This window comes from Netta rufina (assembly GCF_964035555.1).
Source record: "Netta rufina genome assembly, chromosome: 5".
Lineage (NCBI taxonomy): Eukaryota > Metazoa > Chordata > Aves > Anseriformes > Anatidae > Netta > Netta rufina.
Genome location: NC_140128.1, coordinates 40,869,282 through 40,886,015, shown reverse-complemented (window position 1 = coordinate 40,886,015; position 16,734 = coordinate 40,869,282). Strand labels below are relative to the sequence as shown.

General features: G+C 34.9%; 1 protein-coding gene across 1 annotated transcript in view; it reads left to right on the top strand.

Annotated features, from left to right (window-relative positions):
* The window catches only part of MIPOL1 (mirror-image polydactyly 1), a gene marked incomplete at its 3' end in the record, with an annotated part of 154,972 nt that overhangs the window by 52,033 nt on the left and 86,205 nt on the right, over nt 1-16,734 (top strand). The window contains exon 8 of the mRNA XM_084286945.1: nt 10,972-11,079. Within this exon, the coding sequence (XP_084143071.1) occupies nt 10,972-11,079 (108 nt within the window). The remainder of the gene's footprint in view (nt 1-10,971; nt 11,080-16,734) is intronic.

The following is a 16,734-nucleotide window of genomic DNA, read 5'->3' as shown; positions in this document are numbered from 1 at the left end:
CCAGTTTTGTTTATTTTGGCAGGCAGTTCCATCACTTAGCTTTCAGGATTTGTCATAACATTCTTCTATTGTTGTGTTTTTCTTAAAATTTCTCTGCTTAGGGTGTCCTATTCTCTATACATGAGGGATGGAATTGCCAGGAAGCTTTGAGCTGGATGAGGGTAGTGTTGGAAAATGCACATGTCAAATGCAGCTGATTTTAGGTTTAAGCATTCCTGCTTTTCTGTGACTTATCTGAAGGCTGTTAATTCAAAGCTGCATAATCAAGGTATAGAATGCTCTTGAGAAGAGTAACATGAATCCCTACAAAACACTTCAGTGAAGCTAAAAATAATTTCTGTTACAGTGTTCAAATTTTTAGATGCCATCATTACTTAATATTTTAAAAGTCTTATTCATGTACCAAAATCATGCAGACATTTCTCACTGTTATTGAAACTGAGCAATATAAAACTTAGAAATGTGTGGTTTTGTTTTAGTTTTGCAGAGCTTTTATTTACTTTCTTAAGCATTTCTTTGTGGGGTATCATTGTCTTCCGTATCAGACATATGACATGTGAGTCAATTTAAGCTTTTGCAAAGCTGGTTAAGCTCTTGATTTTTTTTTTATTTTTTTATTTTTTTATTTTTTTTTTTAGTATTTTTATATAAATGGTATGGTATATATGGTATATAGGTATATATTTATATAATGGTATATGGTATATATAACCATTTTGCAATGCAGATAAGCAATTTGAAAAGATGTCTGAAATATGAATTTTGTAGATTTGCTATTACCTAGATTTCAGCATTGGTGAGAAACTGATTTCACAATGAAATATGAAGATTTATAAGGTTACTTCATTTTGACACCCGTTTGCAGGCTGTTATAATGCTAGTATTAATATTGCTTTCAGGTACTTGTGATCTTCGGTGTTAAGGTTTGTTAAAAAAGCTTGTTGGTTCCTTGGAGAAAAGAGTAACTACTTCTGACTTTAGGTCATTTATTCAAAAACTATTTCTTGTCCCTGGCATATCTGCAGAGTTCTGTGCTGTCACCTACCTAGTTAGCTGTTATAGTTTGTCATAATCTCTAGTTTAAAGCAGCTTTTATTATACAGTAAAGAAATTTTGGGATAACACATTCCATGCAACAGAAAAACTGAAGAACTGACACTTAAGCAACTGATGGCTCAATTAAGAGTACAGTATTTAGCAGGACAAACAGATAGTGTGTACAGTGAGGAAAACCTGCAGTCCCATGATTACGGTATCTGAATAAAGAGATTTTAAAAAATGTGGCTTCTTTGCAGTGGTCCATGATACTATTTTCTGAAATAATGTGATGATATTTAAAAATGGACCAGGAGTATTCCTGTCCTTTTACGCTGTAAATGCCAACTTAAGGTTTAGACAATAGTCTTGTTTGCATATGGATTTTAACAAAATCCATTGAAGATTATTTGAAAACTACCTCATTAGAATGACAGATTGTTTACTAAATCTTGTTTTCTTGTCAACTAATAATGGTTATGTTCAATTAAACAATGTTACACTTCCTAAAAACATGTCTCTGTCAGCAGTTGAGTGCCTTGCATATACATGTATCTGAGGATCGGATTTTGAATTTCTAGAACTAGGTGGAGGATCAGGCTCATTTCTAAAATTTAGGATCAGGACTCATTTCTAAAATTTATCTTTTCGTACATCTTTGGTAGCTGGTGTTGCTGAAAACTTAGGTGTATCAGTCAACACTGCCTGCCTCCACTCTAGTACGTATATTTTTGAGTACTATCACTATGGGGATGCGGGAAAGGTTTTAAACAAAACCAGTTATCAGCTATCTGTCAGATGTCTCTTGGCCACGGGCCATCTGGTTGTAATGGAACTGGCTATGCTGAGGAGCCAGCAAAACGTGGCCACAGGATGCAATAGCTTGGTGTCATTTGGTCAAGTTAGCAAAGCAAAGGATTTACGTGTAGTAATGCCAGTTCTGACATGATCTTGTAGGTTGGTTTAAGCTTCTTAAACTTCCTATGTTAATTCTTCATCCCATAAAACAAGTCCTATTTATTAGTTTTTCCATCACTTTACTGAAATTGATTAGTTAATGTTCATCAGGTGTTACAACATCTCCAAGCACTCATATAATTAAACAATAAGAATTATTGAGAAAATTATCATAATAATGAGAGTATTTATGGGAATTGGAAGAATCAAAAAGTAGACAAAAATGAGACAGTGCAGTGGAATAGACCTCACACAGGCCAAGATGAGAATTGTGAATTGGAGTGTGCAAACGTTCTGCAGTGCAAAAGAAAGGAGGAAAGATGCTGGATTCAAAAGAGTGAGAGATTAAAGAAAAATTGGAAGGGGATGACTTGTTTCCTTCTTCAAGAACAAAGCAGGAGAAATAGAACAAAAAAAAATAAAATAGCTAGTAAAAAAAAAAGTTCATGGTTTTTTAAAATTCATGTTCCTTTATTATATTTCCATTTTAGAAAGAATGTGTATAGGATCTACAAATCTGTAGGAGAATATTGTTATTTTTTGAGCCCATGTGATGAAGAGGTGGCTGGCTACTGTGGAATTTCTCCCTATGTAACTGAAGATAGAAAATCAACAGTATATTATCTGCATTTACCGAGTATTGTGACTGCAGTGGCCCATTTCATAACATTACAGCTCATTGTACTGACAAATCACAGAGGTTAGCGCTGTCTTTCAAAACAGTGTGTGAACAAGTATGTGGGAGTTGTTGTGACTTAGAAAGTGCTGAGAACTTTCGTAAAAGAAGATCAGTATAGTATTTTAATATTCAGCTGCTCTGACTCGCTTCAGTGTAGGGCTTCTTGTAGGGCTATTTAATACGCAATCAGGTTGTGTTTTGTTTTGCTTTTTTTTTTTTTTTAATCAGATGTTTCACTATGGGAATTAAAAAGGATAAAATAGCAAGAAAAATATTAAATAAATATTAAATATATAAACTCCTACATGATTGTGCATCCACGTTTTAAAATTTTATTTGTATCTAACCATTGTATCTTTCTATTTAGTCAGTACCATTGTTTATCATAACACAATTGCTTTACACTATAGTTGACATGGCTGCCAGACGGTCCAAACTCTGATGAAGCCAGCCTTCCTGACCTTCAAGCCACATATCATGATTCTGCTTGGCCTCAGAACACTTAAGAAAAGCATCAGGAGCTGTGGAGAGGCTCATTTTTGCCTAAACATGCATGTGATCAGGCAGTGTTCTGGTTTCTAGGCCTCCAGTGGTTCTCCCATAGGTCTACCTTCTTATGTCTTCCAGGCCTGTGCAGGTGCTTCCAATAACCTAAGGCTTCCCACATGATATTAGCCACCAATTTTTAGGTAACTGAATCAAGCATGGGATGAAATAAATTCTTATCAGGAGCATTGATGCAGAGGGATACAGCGAACTGTGAAGGCAACCAAATTATGTGGCTTCAGCAACTCTGCTGTTGTTTCCTCCTGTAGTAGGTGATGAGTCAGTCACAACCTGTCTTCAACAGAGCCAGGCTAGCTCAGCGGCACAGCCAGCACAGGAACCCTGCTTGAATGACTGGTGAATTACACAGAGCTGAAGAGCATCAGGTTTTCTTTTTTCATCTAGCATGTTTTCTATTATGAGTGTCATTGATTAGGAAAGCCTGAGTGCACTGAGCTCTTCAAGAAGTAGATCAAATTTGTCTTGATATTTGAAATGTCATTGCTGAAAGAACAATAGGAAATGTTCTTATAAATATAATATAAAATATTATAAAATATAAAAATCTTAAAATATAATGAGAATGAAGCTGTTTGGAGGAGTATGATAGGGCTAGGCAGCGCTGTTGAATAGTTGCACATTACAATTATTATAAAATGAAGAGTAAAAACAGTTAATTGTTTGAATTTTCTGAATGTCTGTCTGTGCACTTACAGTTGCTTTAACTGTTCAAATGAAAATGAAAGCTTGTTTTGCTGCATTTTCAGATGTTCAGAAATATAAAGGGAGAGGAATGGTAGGAGGAAACCAAGTCGTGTGTATAGAATGTTATCTGCCTTAATGCTGCAGGTTCCAACTGGCTCATAATGACAGAGAATACAAAAATGTTTCATTTGTATTTTAATGCATTTCTTTTGATGGGGCAAGACACCATTGCAAAAAGAGGTGTTTGCATGTAAGTGTTTCTCTTACTAATAGAATATAATTTGTTTTAAGATGCGTATGTTTCTGAGGCCTAAGCTCTACAAAAACACTTTTCTTTCTTGAAAACCTAGTAGTTCTAAGCTGCTGGGCATTGTATAAATAATCATTTAAACGCATTTGTTGATGGTTTGCCAGAACTTTGAAGGAAAGTATTTTCTTTCAGAGGCTTGAAAGTCTTAATTCAAAATTATAATTTAATGGAAAAATTTTTCGAGTGATTATTATGTAGAAACTCCTTTGTTTCTTTCTCTTTAACTGATTATTTTAGAAGAAAAAGGATAAAATCTATTTGTATAAATATAAGTGCTTCCAAACATCTGCAGTTCAAAGTACATAATTCACAGTGACACCAAAGGTTGGCTTGTGTTTTGACTGGATCACATTGGTATTATTTTTGTCTGCAAAGGAAAGAGTTGTGTAGCATCCAAGTGGTGCAAGATGTTTGCCTCTCTAGAAATCATGATGAATTTGGGACAAGAGGCAGACTGTTCAAAAAAATAAAATACTGGGGGGAGAGGGAGAGAAGGGCTGTCAAACTGAGAACACTTGCATTTTGTTGGGCATCCTTGAGCTGGGAGTTACTTTTAAGTGTGGATCGTTATACACGAAATAGGAAAAGGAGAACAGAATAATAAACTAAATGTACAATCAGTTGAACCCTGTATGTTCAGTTAATGTTATTTATTGTATTTATGTTACCACAGATAACAGCTTAAAATAACAGGTGAAAAGGTAGACAGGATTCTTCTTTTTTCTTTTTTTAATGTTTGATATGTAGGTTAATTATTTGTACTTCATTTTTTCATAGCAGTGAATGTTCATTAGTTAATCTCAAAATGTATCTGAAATACATCGCTTCCAAGAGTATGCTGTGTAGTAGGATGTTGGTATCCCAGGAGCTCAGCTTTTACTGGTAGCTGTGCATTTTCCATCAAGATACTGTGTGTCATCTACTTTGTTGGAAAGTGTTTTGTTGAAAATACATAAAGGGAAAAATGCAATTTCGAAAATAGTTCATCTGTCATTTAAATGAACTCCTGCTTTACAATAATTTAGAGGACAGAAACCATTTTCCTAAGTTATTTAGTAGGAATTAGGTTTGTTATATTTCTCACTACTTCACTAATTGAGATCCCTGTTTAGGACAATCTTCATGCATAAATGTCCACAGAATACAATGGATTACTCACAGATTAAAGTTAAGACTTCTGTATGCACTAAAGCAATAATGCACCAGCTGACCCATGGTAGTTGACTTTACACTCATTTTTTATTTTTGTATGACTTGAATAAAGATGTTATCTTTAGTTCAGTGAGAGAGTAAAACTATTTGTGGGAATCTGTACTAGATCTATTATTAAACTACAGAAAGTACTTAAGACTGACTGGATTGGATCAGATCAGACCAAAGATCCACCCAGCTCACCACCATGAGCCCATTCTCAGACAACAATCCGGACTTCAAGAAGAGTACAAGAACAGAACAAGCATATTGCAGCACTTCCATCTTATACTATCCCTTTTTTCAGCCATCTTATCAGTGGAGTCATGTGTTTATACCAGTGCTGATTTATAAGATTATTGGCATTGCAGATTTTGACAAGGATGATAGATAATTTTTATGCAAATATTTTTTGTTATCTTTTGATTTTCTAATCAAATTAATATATACAAATGTAATTCAGAATTCAGGAAAGTATTCTGCAAAATTTGGCCTCATATTAGTCTGAGTAAATTTGTTTCATTAGACTTTGACCCTCAAATCTGCATTAACTGAAACTGTATTAACTTTTTTTTTCCTAACATATAAATTACATAATAAGTTGATTCTTTTATTTTGCTAGCATATCGCCATAACCTCACAAGGGGCTAATTTTAATTCCTTTTAATGGAGACTGAGAAAAATATTGTATGTTATACAGGAATATTAAAAGCAAGCGTAGAAGTAACAGCCACCAAGACTGTATTTGTAGTAAGTTGGTAGTACAGTTCTCTGTTATATTCAACTTATTCTGCACTTAACCAGCCATTTCGTTGATTTCTCAGCCAACGGGTGGTACAGTACACTTTCTCTTAGTCAAATCTGCACTGAAACACAAAATGAGCAACCCACCCAATATAACTGAGATGAGAGCCAGGGTCATAAGTGTAACAAAACACTTAAGCCTATTTCAAAGCACGTGAACAGCCTGATCGACCTGAGTTACTCAGAGTTAAATATGCTTCTACATGAGGTCTGTAGGGGTAAGTGTTATCTTCACATAAATAAACTGACAAGTTACCAAATTGTTGTGGGACAAGGGGGTTCTCTGCCTAAGTTAGCACTTTTCCATATTCCATCTTTTTCCCTATTGATGCTACCTCTCCAATTGCTTGTGGATTTGTCTTTATTGTTGTATAATCTCTTTACTTTTTAATATTAGAACACGTCACTGAAGAATCACACTGAGTAATGACCAAAAATTACTCATCAATCTGTTTAGACATGGCAGGCACCGTAACACCATGTTAATACGTTGTAGATAGAAGTCAAAGAAGAAAATGCTGATAAGCTGACAGCATGTTTAAGATGATTTGTTTATACAAGTGCTAAAGTTGTGTTTGATATGTTAATGCAACCTCATTTTCTAGTAAAGGCCAAACACTATTAAGTGGTTATCTGCATTGATTTTTCTATCTTCCATCTTTGCTCCTTTTGTGTACCTGGAACTAGGACTATCTTTTAACAGTCTCTTCCCAGCGTGAGCCTCCAGGACTTTACTCTGTGGTATTCTGCTGGTCCAGGTCCACTTTTTGACTTCTCCATCAACATCCCCGTTAGTAGGTGCTCCATTTTGCTGTTTGTCTGCATTTTTCCCCCATGGTGATCTTGGGTCTCCCACCACCACTGAAAGAAGTCAGCACCTACTGAGGGTCAAACTGGTGCCTGTCTTGAACATCCAGGTTCTACCAAATCATATCAGCTGATGTTTTTTTTGTTTGTTTGTTTAAAAAAAAAAAAAAAAAAAAAGGCTTTTCTAACAGTTTAAATTAGAAGATGGGGAGAACAGGTATTCTTTCTGTCTATCTTTTCTTTCCTGAGTCACTTTTTTTTTTTTTTTTTGGGGGGGGGGGGGGGGGGGAGGATATGTCACACACTTTGCTTTTCATTTTATGTCTAGCTACTTGTGATATATCCTGTGCAGGGTATTGGGGTATTTGTCTGGAAAGACATGGTGCATTTAAAAGGGAGAAACTAGTTTGTACAGTGAAAATATGGTTAAAGAGAAGATTGAGTGCCTCTTGCTGGGAAGGGATGACATTCTAGTGAAATCTGTGCAGATGGGCACTGATGGTTGCTCAAGGAATACCTGCAGTAAAGAGGTTCACTGCCTGGCAAGTATCTTATCATCAGAATAAGGCTAGCTTAGGTGGGAGACTTTTAGAGGGAAAGTGTATATTCAGAGAGGGGAATAAACATTAGGATTTGAAAGGAGAGAGGGTTTCTTTTTTTTTTTTCTTTTTTTTTCTTTTCCTTCCTTTTTTTTTTTTTTTTTTTCACCATCAGGATTGCCACTCTGGCTGATGAACTCTGAACACAAGTCTGTGTGATGAGGCTGATCCTTGGTGAATTGCTTGTGTGAAAACTTTAAAAATCACATGCTACCATTTCCAAGGCTTTAATATCCTTTTCTTGGCAAAGTCTTCAGCATTCTGGTCAAGGCATATTCTTGACATTAATCTATGCTGTTTTCATATTCCTTGCAGTACTTAAAGTATCTGAGATAGAGTAGCAGTTTTCTCAATTACTGTCCGGTCTTTCCTAAGTGTGTAATTACACCTCAGACCACAATGTCTAGGCAACCTGAGTTGCACAAAATATTTTGTTTCTAACTTTAAGAGGATACTATTCAAATGTTTTGCAGGTAGAAAGTTTTGCAGGTTTGGGGTGACTGGTTAGATATTCTTATTTATAATAATTAAAATGAAATACTTCCTTTAGCTTTCAGCTTTCTTAAAAGGATACATCTGATGTTTCCTTTTTGCTAGTACTGAATTGGATGATGGCTTCTCTTCACTGTGCTCCAAGAAGTATTTTTATATATGTTTTTAGAAGGAAATCCAGTTTCTTACTTGCAGCTGTTGGCATTTTAAAGCCCTGGAATGAACCAATAAAAATAGATGTTTTTTGAAAGAACATCTATTTTTATTGGACCTTACTAACAACCAATGACACAGAATTCAAAAAATGTTGGCTGAAATTAAGAGAAGGACTGCATTGTTTAAAATCCTATTTTTAAAACTTTTATTTACAGTAAGATTACACGGAAGTATCGTATGTTCTTGTGAAAGAGCCCTTGTTTTTAGAATGCTATTTTTAATGGTTAAAAATTAGTTCAGGTATAAAAGTGTTGTAAATTGTAAAACATTAGTAAGTAGTAACACAATATTGCTGTTAAGACTATTATTTAATACTTTCACTAGCAGGATGTTTAAAGATTTTGCTTCCAAGACAGCTACGTATAATAAATACATCCAAATTCATAATTCATTTGTGACATCTTCTGTAAATCCATTGTTTCCAACATATTAAGACACTTATGTGAAAAGGTCAAATGAGATCACCACTTCTTTCAATGATATCCTCAAAATGGTTTCAAGCAGTATACGAATTGAGTATACCCTTTTTTTTTCACAACGTTCTTACTGAGAATGAAGTTAAAGGTGAATTACGATATGCTACCAAGGTTGATGTAGTGTGCATCCCTATCAACTCAACCTTTGCACATCTGTTTTATGTTACTTCTGTTGCATCTTTATGCTGCTGCGTGGTATGAGGATCACCATGTGCTGTTTATTTCAGTGTTCTGACTTTACAGGAGTAAAATGGAGAGTGGGGTAAGATTGTGCCCATACTCTTAGTTGTGCAACCAGCCCTACACATCAAGGTCTTTTTTCTGTCATGTCCTGAAGCTAGGCTTTGCTCTTAGCATATTTTCACTTTTCCATTTTTTTAAAGGAATAGCATGAATATAAATTCTTGTTATAAAAGAAGGTTGAGATTTTGGCCTTTCATAAAATATTTCCTATAAGAAAGCTGTGATGCTGCCAAATTGGGAATTATAGAGCAGTGTTTTAAAGAAGAGCATTGGCAAAGCAGAAAGGTGAGAAGCCTGCTGATATTACATAGCAACAGGAGTGTCATGAATAATGTCTGAAGAAGTAGACTGATTTTATTTACTTAATGATGTTTAGATCCTGTATGCTAGAGAAAAAAAAAAAAACCTAGAGTGGAAAAAAAAAGCATAATTTGGATTTAGTTTTCAGTAATTTTCCTGAGACCTTGTTTTTCATGCCTGCAGAAACACAATCTTTATGCTGTTCATTGCAGAATTACAGCTGTGATTTATGGTTTTTTGTTAGATTAAATACTTCAACTTTATAAAAAAAAATATTTGCAGTCAAGTGTATCTTAACATTTTTATCTGGATTTCCTTATTTTGTAAGTGTCTTTTTTTCATTTTATTGCTATAAAAATGAAACTGCATTAAGGAACTTTATAACTCTCACTGAGAGAATTCACTACTCCAGGGAGATTTGTTACCTTTAAAATACTTTTTGTTTAGAGTTAACATCAGCTATGTTTCCTTGTCCTGAGTACAAAATTGTGTTGAAATATGTTGCATGCTCTTGTTAGTAAGCTCTGCTCTGTGCTGTCCAGAGTCACCAAGGTAGCAAAAGAGACTGAAATATTCAGGTGTTTTGAGTCAACAGCACTCATGTGAGCATTATATCATAATTCTCACTCCTTTCTTACTAATGTTTTCAGAAAGTATTTATTAAAATATTAGTTATCAATTTTGCAATACTACTTCCTTGCAATATATTGTTTTAAAATATTCCTGTTAATTTTGTATTTTTGCCTAGAGCTGTCCAATGGCTGCTCCTCTATGTCTTCCTGGTCCTTCATCCTTTGGGGTTTTGTTTGTTTGTGTTTATAGAACTTTTTTTTTTTTTTTTTTTTTCATAAAGCAATGCATTGGCTGCTGCTAATTACTCTTTTAAAACAAAGTAACTGTGCAAGGTCTCTTATGGTAACTGTAAAAAACAGTGAAATATAATTTAGTTCATGATTTGCTGACCTTTAAAATAGGTTCTCAGCTGACCACAGGAAGTATATCTGTGTATGCATGCAGTAGCAAATGTTAATTTTTTTCGTTCTTTGTCATTAAATTAAATATTTAATCAAAACAATCTTAAAATTTCTTTTATTTCAACATGTGTTGTGTACTTGGAATAATCTCAGCATAAAAAATACAAGTATATAAATTACATGTGTATTTCCTTATAAAAGGCTGGTTGGGAAGAGGGTGTTTAATTTATATTTAAGAGGGTGCTTGCTTTTCTAAAAGTATGTATTACTTCCTTGATAATCACTTACTCAATACATAAAAGCCAAAATACGGTATTATATTGGCATAACTAGGAGCAGAATTTCATCCCCATACCTTTGCAATTTTTTAAGACTTCTTAAAACATTATGCAAAATGTCTTTATCTGATACTAAACTTTGCTTTTTTTTGACATACAGTTGGACTAGGAGGAAACTGAATAATGCTGCACATTTTTAAAATGTAGCTCTAGTGCTGTTTTGGGATTGTAACATGCTTTTGTCTAATGCTTTCTCTACTGCAGAAATGGTGATGGGGTTATTTACGTTAATTCATTTGGCTTGTTGAAAAAAATATGCCCACACTCCTCTACTTAATGGGATTCTTCCCTCGTTGCAGTGCAAACGGCTAGAGCAGGAGCTTCATCATCTGAAAGAGCAGAACCAGACTTCAGCAAACAACACGAGACATCTGACTGCTGAAAACAATCAAGAACGTGCTCTGAAGGTAAATCTCCATTTCTTCTTGCAGGCAAATTAAGGTTGTAAGCCCCTGGTGCCAGCTTTCTGGGCTGCATATATCAGTTGTGTACATTTCAGCAGAAGTGAGCTATGGTGTTTGCCAACAACCCCTTCTTTAAACACAGATACAGCATCCTTCTGTTATGGTTTTATTTTATTTTGTGTAAGAAAAAAAAAAAAAAAGGAAAGAAAAAAATAACATACTCAAAAATATTGGGCTGATAATTAACACTAGGTTCTTGGAGTCTGTCATTGCACTACATTTTATAATGTGAAGAAAACTGCAACTATTTGCCTCACGGTACCTTTGCAAAACTAATATTTTAAAGCATGGCTATTTGATCTGCTCCCAGCAGTGTGTACTATATTAATAACATTGTTGACCTATACTACTAGTGACCACATAGTTGATACTACTATTTGCAAAAGGGTAGCTAGTTGGAATTGGGAGGAGGAATAATAAGTCTTGTCAATAAGAATAAAAATGAGCAGAGAGGCGGGAGAGGGTCAGAGAAAGGACAGTGTAAAGTGACAGGTTATTGCTGCTTTGAGAAAGGGAAATTGTAACGTCAGAGGAATTGATAGCTACATAACCAGCAGTCTCACTGCTAGCCAGAATAAGAGAAAATGCCAGGTAAGATGTGCAAGTATCATGCACGCTTATTCAACCACTATATTCTTAAAAATCTCTTTTATAGATAGTGGAGAGACAATGTAAAGGCAGAAGTTGCTTTGTTGATACTGTGTTGTCATTTTAAAACTGTTTGATGTAGGCAGTAAGATCCAAGCACATGTCATTTATACACAGATTTTCCTCTGCTGCCTTCTTCCTTTCTTTTTTTTTTTTTTTTTTTAATGTTGGGAACATTGTTATTCATGCAACAACTCAACCAATGCAAGATATAGGAATTAAAGTAAATCTGTGTGTCGTTTGACATTTCTCAGTTAAAAAAAAAAAAAAAAAAAAGGAAAAAAAAAGTATGATGAATAAACAGAGAGGCTGCATGACATAAAAATGCTATATATTCTATGATCTTATAATTGCCATCAGAATCCATAGTGAATATTTCAAAATCAGGTGAGTAATATTGAAAGCAATCTATTCTCAGATGACAAGAAATAGAGATCATAAATATTCAGAGCTGTTTCTAACTGTAATAATAGCATTGTTTTGAATCCGGTATCACTAAAAGTTCATGCTTGTCAAGCATGCTACTTATAGTAAATAATGTTGCTTTTCATTAATCACATGCTGACTTGTTTTTCCAGTGTCATTGAAAATGTTATGCCCAGACTCTTTCCTTCAGAAAATATAAATGCTTTATTGAGAATACACTTTTACATTTAATATTTTCTGACATAATGCTTACAGAATAATTGTATTTTCAGAGCAAGAAGTGACTTAATAGTTGAGAGTGTTACTAGGATTTCATCCTAAGCCTGATATTGCTCTCCTAGCACCTAATCTTTAAAGAATTTAATTTCTGGCTCTCACAGGCATTTTTTGATTTATTTTTTTTTTCTCAAAGTTAGAGGTTAATTGGTCGTAGTCTTTTAGAGATGAGAGTTGTGGAAGGAAAAAAAAAGGAATGCTTTTAAATTTCTGGTGAAGTTCTACTTTATTAATGTTGTACCTCTCTAAAGTTTGTCTCAGCTCATATTACTGTTGTCTACAGTGAGGGCAGGGCCATCTGAGTACTTTTTAAAAGGCTGCTTGGTTAAGTTGAATTCTTGACCTTGAAAACTAAAATGCCTATTATTGCCAGTATTTCATACAGGCAGCATTGATATGCAGCATATCAACACTCATCCTGACCTAAGCAGTTATTTAAACGAAAAGCTAATCATCCATTTTTAGTGCAGCTATAGCCTGGAAAATACAGACTGGCTGGTAGGGATGAAAGTCAGATCAGCGCTTCTTTAGCCGTGGGTTGGACCGGCACTCTGGGCCTGAATGGTGCTTGGTTCTGGTGCTGTTGGCAGCAGAGCTCCCCTCAGGAGCCTCCTGCCAGGTGGTGCAACACGGGCTCTGGACACACACCTCCCCTGGGGAATCCTGCTCTCTTCAGCTACCTCGTCCTTCCTTCTGTACGTGCTCAGTAGCTGTCAGGGGTGCTACGCACGGGTTGTGTGTACAGACCTGAGCAGCCCTTTTGGCTGCTGTTGCCAGTCATCCTCTGGGTTGTCTGACCATTTTCAGAGAAATATAACAGGCTGTTTGTCTCTGTGGTGCAGGGTTAAACATCAGCACAATTATTTTCACCATGATGCAAACAGCTGACTGCTTTAGCTATCTCCACATGCAGGTGAGAAACTGGGCTATGTACTGTTAACTCAGATGGAAGCATTTACACTCCTGCAGGAGGAGTCCGGATACTCATTCTATGTCCCTCCAGGAAAAATTATATATATATATATATATACATATATATATATATATTTTTTTTTTTTACACTTAATAAAAAAGAAAAAATCACTTTTCCCTACTCTCTTAAATTAATAGATGTTATCTGACATAGTTTGGCAAAAGATGTATTTTGGTGATAGATGGCACATGAGGAACTTGATTTGCTTTAGGGAGCAATGGAAGTGCAAACATCAGATGTGGTATAAGAATACTTTTAGTCTTAACTTGATAAAAATACTGTAATAAGGATCGGCTACATTAAGGATGGCATAAAAGTTTATGATAAAAGGTGAGTTTCAGGACTCTGCACTGTCCTAAAATACTCAACAACAAAACCCTAAGTGTTACTATTTCTCTCTTAATTTTTAAAATCACCTCACAGTTGTAAGTTGCTCAGAAGGAAAAAAAAAAACCACAAAACTGTAAGACCAGTATCCGCAAGAAACATATTTCTTTCAACGTATGTTAGAGTCTAACAGGTAAAACAAAATGAAAGCTTTCGACTTTATTTTTAGTTATATTAGCTCATGGGGCTGTTTCTACCCTGTTTTGAGGCACCAGTAGCACATAGACTCCTGAGTGAAATAAAGCAGCGGAGAGACTGTTTTTACCTGCAGGAGAGGTGTGCTGGCAGTAAACTGGACAGATGTAGGATCTGGGAATAGCAAAACTGATGTAAACACTCTGCATACTTTCATTTTTACATACTTTTACATCCCATGTCACACAAATAAAACACATGACACTTAAGGTGTGGTGTATAGATCTATAAAGTACCAGTTCACCTTAGTGTTTGATGTAACATCTGTACATGTTTGGTAATACACCTCTGTTAGATGTATTAATATGATGTGGTTTAAGATTTGTGTATTTAATGTATTTATGGGATAGAACATTCCTTATAGTGATGTGGGCCATGCAGTCCAACAATGCCAAATCGGTACTCCTAATTTTTATAGTATCCTTATTAGTCATAGGGGTTTATATTAATTGCATGACAAGACTGATTTCAAATCTTCCCTCCAGGCAATGCCCACAACTGCACAGAGGTCATTCAGGGAAGTGTGTGGGCCCGTATTTCCATAGCTAAAGTAAAATAATCCTCTTCTTTGTGAAACCATTTTTTAAAAAAATCTCTTATTTCAGATTGAATTATAGCTAAATCTTTTAGCGATAATTGCTTCCTAAGGGCCTATACATTTGCACTCTTAGTACATTTTCATAAAATAAGATCTGCAGAGTACTTTGCACTTCTAATGTGTCAGAGTCTATACGTAAGATTATTCGTTAGTGCTTGGCCTTCATAATTAACATTGGTCTCTACTGATTCTGATAAGTATATTCCCACAATACGCTGAAATATCAGATTCAATTAAACATAGAACAGTTAAGGAATTGATATTTTTTCATTAGTATTCAAATATTGTTGTGGATCATTTGATTGTTGGCTTTATAGTGTGTATTTTTGAAATACAGAGCTCCAAGTAATATATTTTCATAAAGAAAAATAAATTTTTTGCCTGTGTCAGTCCTCTTTACTCTGTTGAAAAAGAGTAAGAAATAAGTCTTGTGGGACAAATAATGTGAAAATTCATAGAAAATGTTTAACTGGATTTGAATGAAAAATAGGGAGACATGAATTCTTTTTTTCATAGGCATGATTTATTTTGTAATTTTTAATCAGGAGGTACATTCTTTATAAAGCAGCTGTTAATCTGCTTTAAACACCAAAGAGACATAGTAATTTACTTTCAAGCCAAACTCTTAGAATGGAGGAGAGTCCATTTCATGGTGATACAAAAATCGGGTGCCCTTTAGTGACTTAATGAGTTTACTCCAGCCAAATATGATGTCATTAGAATTTGTAAAGGTTATTTCTCTTCTTCAGAATTGTTAGGATGGTAATCTTTGGTTATGATTGTCCTTTTTTTTCTTTTAGAACTTTGTTTAATCATTTTTTTTAGTTTTCACTTTCTGTAGAATTCATCCTAAATGCTTCCATGGTTTTATTAATGATATCATAAATTTAGAGCAATGGGCAAGAAACTGGCCTGCAAGATCCATCAGAAATTCGTCTACAGTAGTGTCATAAAGCAATTATGGCTGTTATCACCTCCTTTCTGCTGACACATAAGAATTGTGTCAAGGGCAGGAAATCTATAGTACGTAGTGTTTTGTAGATAATCCAGTGAGGATGCCCATGAAAAAGCCACTCTGTAAGACTTAAATTAAGTACTTCCTGATGCCCTTCATAAATTGTGTTGATCTCTGGTTTGATTCCCAAGTTAATTGGAAACTGTTTTTCCATACCTGCTATGCTATGCCAACCACAAGAATAAATCCACTCAACATGTCATTTATGAAGAGCATAATCCCAGAAAGATCTGATGTCTTGAGAGGTTAAAATACTTTTTAAAAATCTTGAACATGAAGTTTAGAATGTTTCTTAATGTTGAAACACGTGGAGTATCCATCCTATTTAGACGTATAGTAGTGGTTATTGAATAAAGGGCTGCTTTCAGAAGATAGTAGTTGTGGCCTATGTCTAGTCATTCTAACAGTATTTTCATGTTTAGAGCTTCGGGGCTGAAGTTTCAGAGCTTCATTTTCCTGTGTTTAGAGCTGATTTATGTCTATAAAGCCTCTGATTTTTTTTCTGACAGAGCCACATGCTTTTGAAATATTTAGTAATCCAGAGAAACTTGCCTGAACCAGTGATAGGAGACTGGGAGATTCAAATCTCATCACTTCTATTCAATTGAGCATACAACTTTTTATATTTATTATAGTCATTAATTGCATCCTAGAAGAATGACAGAAAAGCCTTTCAGTATTTTAATAATCATTTTATATAAGGCAGCAGAGATTTTTTTGATTTATTGGAAACCTATGAACATGGCAAGCCCCAATCGCATCCAGAACACATCTCTGCTGACTTCAGCCATTTCATCTGTTATACCATTATTAACTGCAATACTGTTTGAGTAATAGAAAACAGTTCAGTTGCTGATTAACAATATTTTGCAGCTAACAGATGAATAGCTATGCTATCTAGTGGTGAAGTGGCTATTATACCTTTCTCCAATATGTAGTCTACAGTATAACTAGATATTACTCCCTGAAAAGTTTAAAACTTGCTGTTGAACTTCTTGTTGACATGGTGTTACTGTTTGTCAGTCATATGATAAAATTTCCCTTGCATTTTGCAGTAAACGCCTCTGGCCAATATGCACT